Here is a 13,225-nt window from a genome sequence, read left to right as displayed (position 1 = left end):
CCCCATTGAGCCTTCATTGGCTCCGTCCATGCGTCTGAATGTTACTTAGTATTACGGTCTAGTGGTATTTTGTTTTAGTTGTAAAGCTAGGAGCGAGAAGTCTCAGGTTCGATTCTCGCAAAAAATGAATTGAACTACATTATTGGTAGCCCATTGTGAGACTTAGCCCATCCCTTTGCCTTTTAGTGTAAAAAATATTATTTGTAAAAAAAATTAAAAAAAATCAAATCGTCCAAGTTTTTTTGAGTGAAAATCGTCCGAGTTAAAAAAAAAATGATTGTGACGAAAAAATAAAGTCTCGTATTTGATTATCGTCAAAGACGAATTGAACTATATTATTGCTAGTCAAATGTAAGACTTAGTCCACGCTCTATCATTTTAGTGTAAATAATATTATTTCTTAAAGAAAAAAAATCAAATCCTCAATTTGATATGATTGTTATGAAAAAATAAATCGAAGCAAACTAAACCGAACCAAATAATATAATATCTTGATTAGGCCGCAATTTTAGCGTAAAAACCGATCCAGACCCCAAATTCCATTTGTATCAAATCCATGGCAAATCCAAATACAATATTAAACCCAATTACCAGCTTTAGGCCCAATGTAAGACCGTACAACCATATCAAACGACAAACGGTGATTCTCTTCTGACGTATCTGACGGTGTGCCGTCTCAGCCACAGCTGATACATCAACGTATAAAACGAATCGAACGGCTCCGGTGTCTCGTTCCACATAAAGTGCCGACTTGCAGCCACACCTAATTGTCTCATCTTTTCGTGCCGCTCCCAACACGCGCGACCCAACACGAGCTTCAGGTCCGTCACTACCCCGCCACGACGTCCCACGAACAACGCGATCTCCTGCCACCTCAGCACGTCCGAGAACGGCAGGTCGTGGATCGGACGGTCGGTAATCACCACCGGCACGCACCCGAAACGCAGCGCCTCCCAGATCCCCGACACGTCGCCTCCTCCGTACTCGAACAGACAGAATTTGCTCCCGCCGAGTCTGTCCGCGAAAGTATTCAGATCCGACGGCTTGGATTCGATCAGAAAATCGGGGTCGCTGCTCAGTTCCTTGACTAACGTTGACTCTTTGACCCAATCGAACTTGGCGTAGCCCAAGAAACTCGTGGTGTTGGTCGTCGGCGCGGGAGTGCTCGGGACCGGCGGAAGCGAAATGTCCTTGTGAGGGATGAACTTCCCGGCCGGCGTCGGGAAGCACGAGATCTGGACCGAGTTTTTCTTCAACTCGACGAGATTCCGGTCCGATTCGTACCCGATGCCGGTGCATGAGAGGTAGAAATGGTCAGCGCCGAGGGTGCGGTTCCAGTAGGGAAGCTCGGTGCGGAGCGATCTGATGAGGCGCGAGACGGAGCGCGGGGGGAGGTCGGAGGGGAAGGGGACGAAGAAGAGATGGGCTTTTTCGGGGTTTTCGGTGGGGAAGTGGCTGTCCTGGAGGCGCGTGTAGAAGAGCGATTGGGATGGGGAGGTAAAGGGGAAGGTGCTGTTTGAGTTGTAGATGAAGATTTTGAAGGAATTGAACATGTTTTGGTAATTTGGGTGAATTGTGTTGGGTGAGAGGTAGGGGGAAGTGAGGGGCTGGGAATGAGCGGCGAGGACGGTGGAGAGAGAGAAGTGGAGGAGGAGAAGCCGTAATATAGAGGCGGTGGACATTTTGAAACGGCCAAATGGGGGCCTTAGACTGTGAAACTTCACTCTTTCTCACTGGTAATGCGTGAGGTTGAAGACGAAGAGGAGAAGATGCCAATTGTTTAAAGGGCGACGAAATGGTTTAAACTGTGAAGTGGTGGCAAGGTTGCGTCCCACCGGGAAGCAAGGCGTGGTCCATTTATTTATTATTTCGGACAATGAGTGGGTGATTAATACAATGCTGAGATAATCACTGTACTAATATAAAACTAGATTAGCGATTTATAAGAATGTGCTTGTTTGTGTTAATTGTTAATTGAGAGATTAGTCAAATATTGTTAGATAAATTAAATTTGTAGACTAAATTTTGTAAATTAAATGACATAGAAGTTAATGATTGAATTAACGTGCCTATTTTTTAATCTAGACTTTTATCTCTAATGTGGATCGCTGACAACATCAACTTTTACGCGTGGCATGCGCTTATGCATAAACAATTCTTATTTGGTGGCGTTGTAGTTTGTTGAGTTATTCGATCTATTAATGAGCAAAAATTGCTAGTATTATGTAAGCATGTAACTTAAATAAAGAGTTTTTTTTTTAAATAAACGATATTATTTATATTATAATAGCAGAATAGTAGATTAACCCTCATAATGATTTTGTGAATGTGAGTGCTCCAAATCAATATCCGTACTTTTTCTTTAACTACTCTTTTTAGTATTTCGATTTTGCATAGGCATGGGAGCAATGTGTCCAATCAAAAAACACCACGTAAAAACAACCATAAAATCATGAAATCTTAACGAGATTGTGAACACGAAAATTTCCTGAAAGGAAAGAGACAAGAACAACGTACACAAAATAATATTTGTGTTTTTTGATTTTTTGGGGTTACAATCTCTCTCAAATTTGATCCTCTGATTCGATCTCCGTAAGGTATTGATTTGTGGATGTTTCGTTGATCCAAGGGCCGTCGAGGCTTGATCTTGGATGAACTGTTGGAAGTTTCTTCAAGGGGCCGTGGGCTTGATCTTTGAAGGTAGATTTGAGCGGATCTTCAAGGAGCCGTTGGGGCTTAATCTTGAGGATGAGTGTTTCTTCAAGGGCCGTTAAGACTTGATCTTGAATAACGGTGATGAACGGATCTTCAAGGGCTTTTGGGCTTGATCTTGAAGAACGGTTGGATGTGTGGATTTGTCGACGTTGTTGATCCAAATGGTCGTTGGGGCTTGATCTTGGATGAACGGATGATGAACGATGGTGCTTTCTTCAAGGGCCGTTGGGGCTTGATCTTGAATTGGTGGATGACTGTTAATCCAAAGGGCCGTTGGGGCTTGATCTTGGAAGAACGATGAACGAAGAACGAAGAACACTTTCTTCAAGGGCCGTCGGGGCTTGATCTTGAATTGGTGATTGTTAATCCAAGGGCCGTCGGGGCTTAATCTTGGAAGAACGGTTGGGAGCTTCTTCAAGGGCCGTCGGGGCTTGATCTTGAAGAAATGTTGTGTAGATTTGTTGATTTTGTTGATCCAAAGGGCCGTCAGGGCTTGATCTTGGAAGAACGATGAACGAAGAACACTTTCTTCAAGGGCCGTCGGGGCTTGATCTTGAATTGGTGGATGATTGTTGATCCAAAGGGCCGTTTGGGCTTGATCTTAGGATGAACGATGAACGAAGAACGAATAACACTTTCTTGATTCTTCGGGAACCTAGATGCTTGAGAGCTTCGGAGTTTCAGAGCTTCAAGGTGTAATATGAATTCGTTCCTAAATGAATGAAATTGGCTTCTATTTATAGAATTTTCCAAGGCCTAATTTTGAATATAATATTCCAGATGAAATAAGTCGTTTCTGCCAGGTGTTGACACGTGTCCTGTTTGATGACTTTTCCGATGATTCTCGATTTTTTGTTTAGACACACGCTACGTGTAAAATTTATGTAATACATGAGCGCTGAAACTTTGATTTATCGGTCAACATTTATTTACCGAAATTTCGATGTCTACAAATGCCCCCACTTCAAGGCGCGTCGTATACATGTGCTTGTCATGTGTAGGAGATTGTGTTTTGAAGTCCCTTATTGTAGATGTCGATCCAAGGGCCGTCGGGGCTTGAACTTGAATTGGGCTGGAAATTTCTTCAAGGGCCGTCAAGGCGTGATCTTGAATTTGTTTGGAATTTCTTCAAGGGCCATCGAGGCTTGATCTTGAAGGTTGAAATTGGACCACAAGGAGCTTCATGTGGTAGATGATCTTTGGCTTGGGTAGTGGATGAATCGGCACGTATTCGTTTTTTGCGCTTTGTTGACTTTCCACAGCTTTGATCTTGAACTAGGTTGGAGGATTTTCTGGATTCCTCCAATTGTTGATTTTCCACAGCTTATTCTTGAACTAGGTTTTGATTCAAGAGTGGTAGACAATTGATCTTGAATCGGACTTGTGATTTCTTCAAGGGCCATCGAGGCTTGATCTTGAATTTGGCCGGAAACTGCTTCAAGGACCGTTGAGGTTTGATTCTTGAAGGTTGACTCGAACACATGGCAAGCAGGCACGAGGTGAAGGTGACGACTTGTTGCTTTGTTCAATCTTTCTAATTCACACTTGAGCAGTTTGGTCAACGGTATGATCTTCAAGATTGATGGGCTCTTCTTCCAGTTGGTGACTTGATCTTTAAGGATTTGATTCAAGGGTGGTGAAACGACACATGCAGCCCACAACGCCTAGCAAGTCGACCCAAGAATTTGAGGGTCAAAATGAGTTCACCGTTCAGAGTGATTGCAACACTGATGATATGAGATACTTTTGATTTTGAAGAAGTAGCGGATGAATCGGCACGTGCTTTGTTGTGCTTGTCTCCACATGCTTCAATGTATCATTTTCCCTTGTCTTATCTATTCTTCTGGCAGAATGTAGCATCTTCTCGAGCTCTTCAGCTCAGACTCATTCTGCTGAGCTGACTATGCAGGCTGCATTCTTCTCTACTTGTTTCTTTAGGCAGATGTGGCAGCTTCTTGAGTTCCTCAGCTCGGACTCCTTCTGCTGAGCTGACTGTGAAGACTGCATTCTTCTCTGCTTGTTTCTTCTGCACGTTGTCTCCACTTGCTGCAAGGTATCATTTTCACTTGCCTTATCTGTTCTTCAGGCAGGTGTGGCAGCTTCTTTAGAAGTACAGCAGCAGTGGGAGACGAGTACTCAAGAGCAGTGATAGGTAGGCAATCAGGGAAGGGTTCCAAGCAGTCGGTTCCTTACCCGAGTTTGAATGGAGGTTCCGGCATATTGTTTTCTTTATCCTTGTCTTTGTAGGTAAGAACAAGGACAAAGGAAAGGACAGGGAAAAAGCATGATATGAGATACTCTTGCTTTCTACCTTGGTGATATGAGATACTTTTGCTTTGGAGTCATTTTCTTGCAGAGGTACCCCAGGGAATAAGGAACACTGAGTGACTCGAGAGGCTTCGTTGGGAAAGCATTTTTTGGAGATGAAAAAAGGTTCTCAGAGATGAAGAAAGGTTCTCGGAGATGAAGAAAGGTTCTGTATGTCTGCCTTACTATGGAGGGTGAAAGTGGTCAGTTATAGGAAATTCTTTAGTACCTGTAGAGGTACTATTCTTTTACTCGTGTCGGCAACCAATGCGTGATTGATCAGTATGGCTTCACGTGCTTTCTTCTTTATCAGAAATCTTCGACAAATTGTCCGTAATTTTCGTCAAGCTGAGTGTGCATGTGACAGGTGTTGACGAGGCTGAAAAAGAATGGCGCTTCTTTGATATCTGGGATCGGTGCTTCGACAAATTGCCCGTGATTTCCGCAAAGCTGAGTTTGCGTGTGACGGGTGTTGACGAGGCTGAAAAGGACTGGCGCCTCTTCGATATCTGGGATTGGCGCTTCGACAAATTGCCCATGATTTCTGCAAAGCTGAGTTTGCGCGTGACGGGTGCTGACGCTTCTGGAAAAGCAAGATGCTTCTCCCATTTCTGAGCTTGCCTCTTTGATTTTTGAATTGGCCTCTTCGAATTCTGAGCTCGCCTCTTCGATCTCTGAAATCCCTTCGAGTGTTGATCTTTATAGAGGCACGCAGTTCGTTTCAAAGCACACTTTGAATTTTCGCTTGTAGAAACTCCTTTCTTGCACTTCTAAGATCTTGATTTGTTCGACCTCTTCTTTCTTCAACACCTTTGAAAATGTCTGGACTCTCTGATCGTCGTTTTGATTTGAACCTTGGTGAAGAGGTAGTCCCGCCTTCTCCAGACGACATATGGCATCCATCCTTCATATCCCCTACTGGTCCTCTTACCGTTGGGGATTCGATGATGAAGAATGATATGACCGCTGCGGTGGTGGCCCGGAACCTTGTCACTCCCAAAGATAACAGACTGCTTTCCAAACGGTCTGATGAGTTGGCTGTTAAGGATTCTCTGGCTCTCAGTGTGCAGTGTGCAGGTTCTGTGTCTAATATGGCCCAACGCCTATTTGCTCGAACCCGTCAAGTTGAATCATTGGCGGCTGAAGTGATGAGTTTCAAACAGGAGATTAGAGGGCTCAAGCATGAGAATAAACAGTTACACAGGCTTGCACATAACTATGCTACAAACATGAAGAGGAAGATTGACCAGATGCAAGAATCCGATGGTCAGATTTTATTTGATCATCAGAGGTTTGTGGGTTTGTTCCAACAACATTTGCCTTCGTCTTCTGGGGCTGTACCGCGTAATGAAGCTCCAAATGATTAACCTTCGGTGCCTCCTCCTCCTGGGGTTTCGCCGAGTGATGAGTTTCACACGAGCAACCTTCGTGAAGGCTCCTTCCTGTTTGCTTTTTTTTCTTTTTTTTTTTTTGACTGATGTAAAATGTACATTTATGTAAATTTTCAGAGAAATCAATAAATGAGCCTTATTTCATTCTTTGTGTGTGTGTGTGTGTGTGTGTGTGTGTGTGTATATTTAATGCCAAAAGCATAAAGATTTTTTTTTTTTTTTGCTTGCAGATGGTGCCTGATGCACCATCCATTTATTTTATATATATTTTTTTTTTCTTTGCACATGGTGCTTGATGCACCATCCATTTATATATATTATAATATTTTTTAATTTTTTTTCTTGTTTCTTTTGTATGGTGCCTGATGCACCGAAACCTTTATAACTTTATTTTATTTTATTTTATTTTATTTTATTTTGCATGGTGCTGTCCACCAAGATTCCACCAAATTTTTTTTTTTATATATGGTGCTCTCTGCAAGCTGGGTTCGTGGGTGAAAACCCAGGCCTAAGTTCGAGAAAATACGAAGGAGGAGGGGCTGCACTTGCTGCTGAAGCTGATGGGGAGAAGGAGAAGGCTTGTAGAGGAGGATGAGTCACGACGGAGAAGAGCTACTGGTGGCACCAATGCTAAGGATAGTGCGGATTGTTGATGACGGCAGATGTGTAGCAGCTCAACCCTTTGAAGGCATGCTGAAGGAAGAGATCTTGGAGTTAGAGTTGTCTCTGAAGCTGGACTTCTCCATTACCTTCTTGTTCAGAGCGTGCGACGAGTTCTTGGTGGATGAGTGATACAGAAACGACCAGAACCCGTCTTTCTTCCTTGGACTAAAATCATCAGAACCATCTAGGAAATGGTGGCCCCACCGCGGGGTGGTGGTAGACTTGCTTCGGTTAAACACCATGTTAACAGCTTCCCGACCGGAAGATGCAACAGTAGCACCACCATTACCAGTAGTAGCAGCACCATTACTCACTTTCTTCTTTTTTCTTGGCAGAAAGAAAAGAAATCTTAGCCCTCATCGTGTTGTAAAACTCATCGTCGTGGCGGGAATTACTACCGATGCTTCTGGGTTTTACCGATGACGAAGAAGTTGGGTGGACGGAAAGGGTGGACGGACCAGCAGCAGCTCCATTGCCGTCATTGATGATGTCAGATCTAAAACGAGGGGAGGAAGAATAAAAGGTTGCAGAAGCGTGGATTGGGAAAGGGTCCGAAGAACCTTCCTCTTCGGCTTGTGCAAGTAGCTTTTGGAAGATGGGCCGGGGCCTGATTTGGACAATAGGCTTGCGCCCGGTCACTGTTACTTGGGTTTGGACGACCTCCTCTTTGTTGCATCTCTCAGATTTAGGGTGTTCCACTTCATCAAATTTCTCAACCTTCATAGGTAGTGAACCAGCATCAACATCTGCAACATCCAACCCTTTCTCGATCAAATCGGGCTTAAGAGCAGGCGGCAAATCGGACTCACCACCGGATTTCACCGCAAAACTAGCACTGTCCGATTGCTTCCCATCCTTCTTCTCCTCGGACGGCCCAGCTTCACAATCAGTAGCAACATTCTCCGGCGCTTCGAATTTAATCGTGGGGTTAGACAAATTTCCCGCATTTGGAGCTTCGCTGAGCTGGCCCAGGACAAAATCAGGCTTAGGGTTAGAAGAGACGGCGGCGGGGAGGCCGGAGCGGAGGCGGGATGAGCTGCTTCATGGTGTTTGCTGATGTACGGACGACGGTCCTGATTAAATTGTAAAGGAGGAAGAGGTTCGCTTGCTCCGGGTGTGCGCACCATGTATAGTAGGTGGGATTCGGGGGGAGTGAGGGCAAAGCAGACTGGCGCCACCGTCGCAATTGCTTCGATTCCGGCATCTGATCTTGGAGAAGGTGAGAGGATGAGCACGGGAAGAAGATGGATGCGGGAGAGATCAGAAACATCGAGAGAGTTGAAGAGGGAGAGAGAGTGACGTGGCTGGGGAGTTGAGCGGTGGAAATTGGAACCATAAACAACAATCATTGACAAAGTTTGACATTGATGTTTTGGTTACAACCTTTAACTCTGGTTTGGTTACATTGATCACCTCACGAACCCTGTTTCACCGTGCCAGCAACCACCTGGACCCACTGTCTCAGCCGCGTCTTCACCGTCTGCGGCGTATCTCCTGGTCTGATAATGGTATGGGGAATGGGCTAGAAGAATGGGTTGTGACTCATGTTTTGGAGGGCAGGCATGAGGCAAGCTGCAAGTTGAGTGGATTGGGTTCTAAGAGCCGGGGCTGGGCCTATATATATATACATATATATATATATTTCTTTTTTTTTTCTTTTTTTTTTAAAATACATAATAACATATGTATTCATTTTTTTTTCTGTTTCTTTTTTTTTTCAAAGAAACTGTAATTTAATTTTGTGCAAAGAAAATTGCAAGTAAATTTGTAATAAAATTGACCTTCATCAATGAGACGTTAATCAAACCTTTTTTTTTTTTGATGTGACTGAACTCGATATCGAATGCTCGAGCTTCCTACGTACCCTTCCAAAGAAAGAGATCAAGTCAAAACGTAGTTCAAATACATTTTTTTTTTTGGTATTTTCTTTTGGTGCCGTTTGCAGTTTTAACTCGTGCAGGCAAGGAGCGTGTCTTAGTGCCATTTGCAGTTTCAGCTCGTGCAGGTAAGGAGCGTTTGTTGCCGTTTGCAGTTTTAGCTCGTACATGCAATGAGCGTTTGTTGTCGCCTTTTATACTCGTGCGGACCAGGAGCGTTGGTTGTCCCCTTTTAGGCTCGTGCGGACCAAGAGCGTTGGTTCGTGCAGTTTAGGCTCGTGCGAACAATGAGCTTTGTGAATTTGTCAAACGATCCTGGAGAGGCATTCCTTACAATTTTCATAGCAAAGAGTCTTGACCGAGTGATTGAAGAAGTCTTCGGGCAAGAAGTCGCGCATCGTGATGGCAACGGACGATCTTTGTGTCGCAATTTCATCATCTTCAACACGTTCATGTTGCTTTGAAGGTTGACAAGAGCTGTTTTGCCCCCTTTCCGATTGGCGGACTTGTGGAAGAGACGTATGCTTCTTTTGCAATTTCTTAGGAATGACTTGAGTCCATCCTTCAACTTTGCTTGTCTTTGAGGATGCCCCCAGCGGTTGAGGTGAAAACTTTGAGTTGGAAGAGCCAAAAATGATGGTGGTATAGTTTGACTTCACCACATCGTCAAGATCTAGCTCGATGATTCCTTTTTAAGCCAGCTTCATGATGAGATCTTTCAGCACGAAGCACTTTTCTGTCGGATGACTGATGAAGCGGTGGAATTTACAGTACCTTGGACTGTCGGTGCGATTCATCTCTTCTGGCTGTCTGCACTCAGGCAAGCCGATCACTTTCTTTTCCAGCAAGTCTTCTAACATGGCAACCACATCAGAGTCAGGGAATGGATAAGTTTTCTTCTCAAGCTCCTTTAAAGTGCGTCTACGCATCTCTTGATCACGAAAGCCTTCGGCTTGAATCGTCTTGCCTCGTGTAGGGATTTTGACGGGAGCTGTGTTGACTGTCATTGCTTCCTTGGGGGATTTCCCCGTAACCTTCTCCACCTTTGTCTCAAGATCTTTGTCGTTCTTGTAGTCGGCGATCGGTCCCTTCTTCCCATGATGGGCGATGCTTAACTCCATGGCATAGGCGCGAGTGGCCAATTCCTCGAAGGTCTGTGGTTTAATGCCTTGAAGGATGTATTGCAAACCCCATTGCATACCTTGGATGCACATCTCGATTGAAGAGGTTTCTGAGAGCCTGTCTTTACAGTCGAGGCTTAGAGTGCGCCATCTGTTAATGTAGTCAATGATTAGCTCGTCCTTCCACTGCTTTGTGCTCGTCAGCTCTAGCATGCTCACAGTGCGGCGAGTGCTATAAAAGCGGTTGAGGAATTCCCGCTCTAATTGCTCCCAGCTGTTGATGGACTCAGGCTCTAGGTCCGTGTACCACTCAAAGGCATTTCCTTTCGGCGAGCGCACAAACTGCTTGGCAAGGTAGTCCCCTTCGGTCCCTGCGTTGTTGTAAGTTTCAACAAAGTGGGCAACGTGCTGTTTCGGGTTTCCTTTTCCATCAAACTGCATGAACTTTGGTGGTTGATAACCCCTTGGCATCTTCAGGGCATCAATCTTCTTGGAGTAGGGCTTCGAGTAGAACAATGAGGTATGTGAGCTCCCTTCGTACTGTGCCTTGATGGTGTTGGTGATCATCTCCTGCAGCTGCTGGATAGAAAGAGATCCCATGAGTGTCGCTGCTTGGTCTGGCTCCGGTTTCACATCGTTTTTCTCCACCTGAGGCTCATCTTCTTCGTCATCTCTTCTCTTTAGTGGATCATCTTCTGGGTCGGGTTTCTCACCGTCTTGTGGCTCCAGTCGGCTGACGAGTGCAGCGATTTGCAAGTCTTTTTCTTCAACAATCCGTGTTAGCCTTGCGATCGCTTCATTCATTTGAGCCAGTTGTTCTTCGATGGAGGTAACGCCGATGGTCATGACTTGTGCAACCAATAAACGTAACTTTCCTTTAGACATCCAGGATGCTGACGAAGAACATCGTTGGCTGTTTTGGGATGTCATCTTGTGTGCCTCAGCAGCATGCTTTGGTGCCCTCAGCGAGGTCAGGTTGATGACAGACTCACACCTTTGATGCTCCCCTTGCTCTTTTAGCGGCACTAACTTTGAAGTGGCATGTTGATGAGTGGTTGTGGTGCCAATAGATTGTCTGTTTGCTGCAGAAATGCTTAGGATCTTTCCCTCAGTGGTTGCGGGAACAGCTTGTCCCTTGCGTGATGCCATTGACTTTGAGGTGTGTTTGGATTCCTTAAACGGAGAAAGAGATGAAAGGTAGAGATGATCCCACCGGGCGTGCCAATTTGTGAACACGAAAATTTCCTGAAAGGAAAGAGACAAGAATAACGTGCATAAAATAATATTTTGATGTTAATGGATTTGTAGGGTTATGATCTCTTTCAAATTTGATCATCTGATTCGATCTCCGTAAGGTATTGATTTGTGGATGTTTCGTTGATCCAAGGGCCGTCGAGGCTTGATCTTGGATGAACTGTTGGAAGTTTCTTCAAGGGGCCGTGGGCTTGATCTTTGAAGGTGGATTTGAGTGGATCTTCAAGGAGCCGTTGGGGCTTAATCTTGAGGATGAGTGTTTCTTCAAGGGCCGTTAAGACTTGATCTTGAATAACGGTGATGAACGGATCTTTAAGGGCTTTTGGGCTTGATCTTGAAGAACAGTGATGAACAGATCTTCAAGGGCTTTTGGGCTTGATCTTGAAGAACGGTTGGATGTGTGGATTTGTCGACGTTGTTGATCCAAATGGCCGTTGGGGCTTGATCTTGGATGAACGGATGATGAACGATGGTGCTTTCTTCAAGGGCCGTCGGGGCTTGATCTTGAATTGGTGGATGACTGTTGATCCAAAGGGTCGTTGGGGCTTGATCTTGGAAGAACGATGAACGAAGAATGAAGAACGAAGAACACTTTCTTCAAGGGCCGTCGGGGCTTGATCTTGAATTGGTGATTGTTAATCCAAGGGCCGTCGGGGCTTGATCTTGAAGAAATGTTGTGTAGATTTGTTGATATTGTTGATCCAAAGGGCCGTCGGGGCTTGATCTTAGGATGAACAGTTGTGTGGATTTGTTAATCCAAGGGCCGTCGGGGCTTGATCTTGAAAGAACGATGAACGAAGAACGAAGAACACTTTCTTCAAGGGCCGTCGGGGCTTGATCTTGAATTGGTGGATGATTGTTGATCCAAAGGGCCGTTTGGGCTTGATCTTAGGATGAACGATGAACGAATAACGAATAACACTTTCTTGATTCTTCGGGAACTTGGATGCTTGAGAGCTTCGGAGTTTCAAAGCTTCAGAGCTTCAAGGTGTAATATGAATTCGTTCCTAAATGAATGAAATTGGCTTCTATTTATAGAATTTTCCAAGGCCTAATTTTGAATATAATATTCCAGATGAAATAAGTCGTTTCTGCCAGGTGTTGACACGTGTCCTGTTTGATGACTTTTCCGATGATTCTCGATTTTTTGTTTAGACACACGCTACGTGTAAAATTTATGTAATACATGAGCGCTGAAACTTTGATTTATCGGTCAACATTTATTTACCGAAATTTCGATGTCTACAGAGATCATCATAAATATCATTAAATAATATAATTTCATTCTAAATTAATATAAAGAAAAATTAAGGGCCCTTCCATTGTTTTTTCTTCTTCCTCCATAGGACCACAACTGCTCATTAGAAAACTAATAAAAAAGATTTTAAAATTTTAAGTTTTAACAATAAGAACAAAATAAAGAGTAAAGTGAATAATACAATGATTGACTTTTTAGTGTAAAAATGTGATTTTTCGTTAAAGTGAACAACACCGGAAGCTTTTCGTTAAAATTTCCAAAAAATTAAGGGGCAATTATATTTTGTACCTAATTTGAGATTGTTTTTAAAATAGACGATCAAGTTTAATTTTCTCACATTACGCTTTGAGATTTTGAAATTGTATCAATTCGTACATTTTGTCTATTGGAACATCGAATCCTCCATAAGGATCTCATGCTCACTATTTCAATGCGGTACAACCATACAAATGTGACTTATATATTAGCTCATATAAGGATTTCATGCTCATTATGTCATAACGATGGATTAGACAATCAATCTGAATCAAAAGCATAATTGATATAGTTTCAATAGTTTATAGTGCAAAAAGAGAAAATTACAACTTTCATCAAACATGAAGGGAATAATGTTTACTTAACTCTAAAACTAATTAACAA

At 43.7% G+C, this 13,225-nt stretch overlaps 1 protein-coding gene across 1 annotated transcript; it reads right to left on the bottom strand.

The window, feature by feature from the left end:
• Positions 1–626: 626 nt before the first annotated feature.
• LOC103444471 (probable glycosyltransferase At5g03795) lies at positions 627–1,682 on the bottom strand. The gene has a single exon (XM_008383397.2). It carries the CDS (start codon positions 1,680–1,682, stop codon positions 627–629), a length of 1,056 nt encoding a protein of 351 aa, XP_008381619.1.
• Positions 1,683–13,225: the final 11,543 nt, after the last annotated feature.

The sequence above is a fragment of the Malus domestica genome, chromosome 01 (assembly GCF_042453785.1).
Source record: "Malus domestica chromosome 01, GDT2T_hap1".
NCBI classification, from domain to species: domain Eukaryota; kingdom Viridiplantae; phylum Streptophyta; class Magnoliopsida; order Rosales; family Rosaceae; genus Malus; species Malus domestica.
Note: the sequence above shows the minus strand (reverse complement) of the source record. Positions and strands in the feature narration are given on the sequence as shown.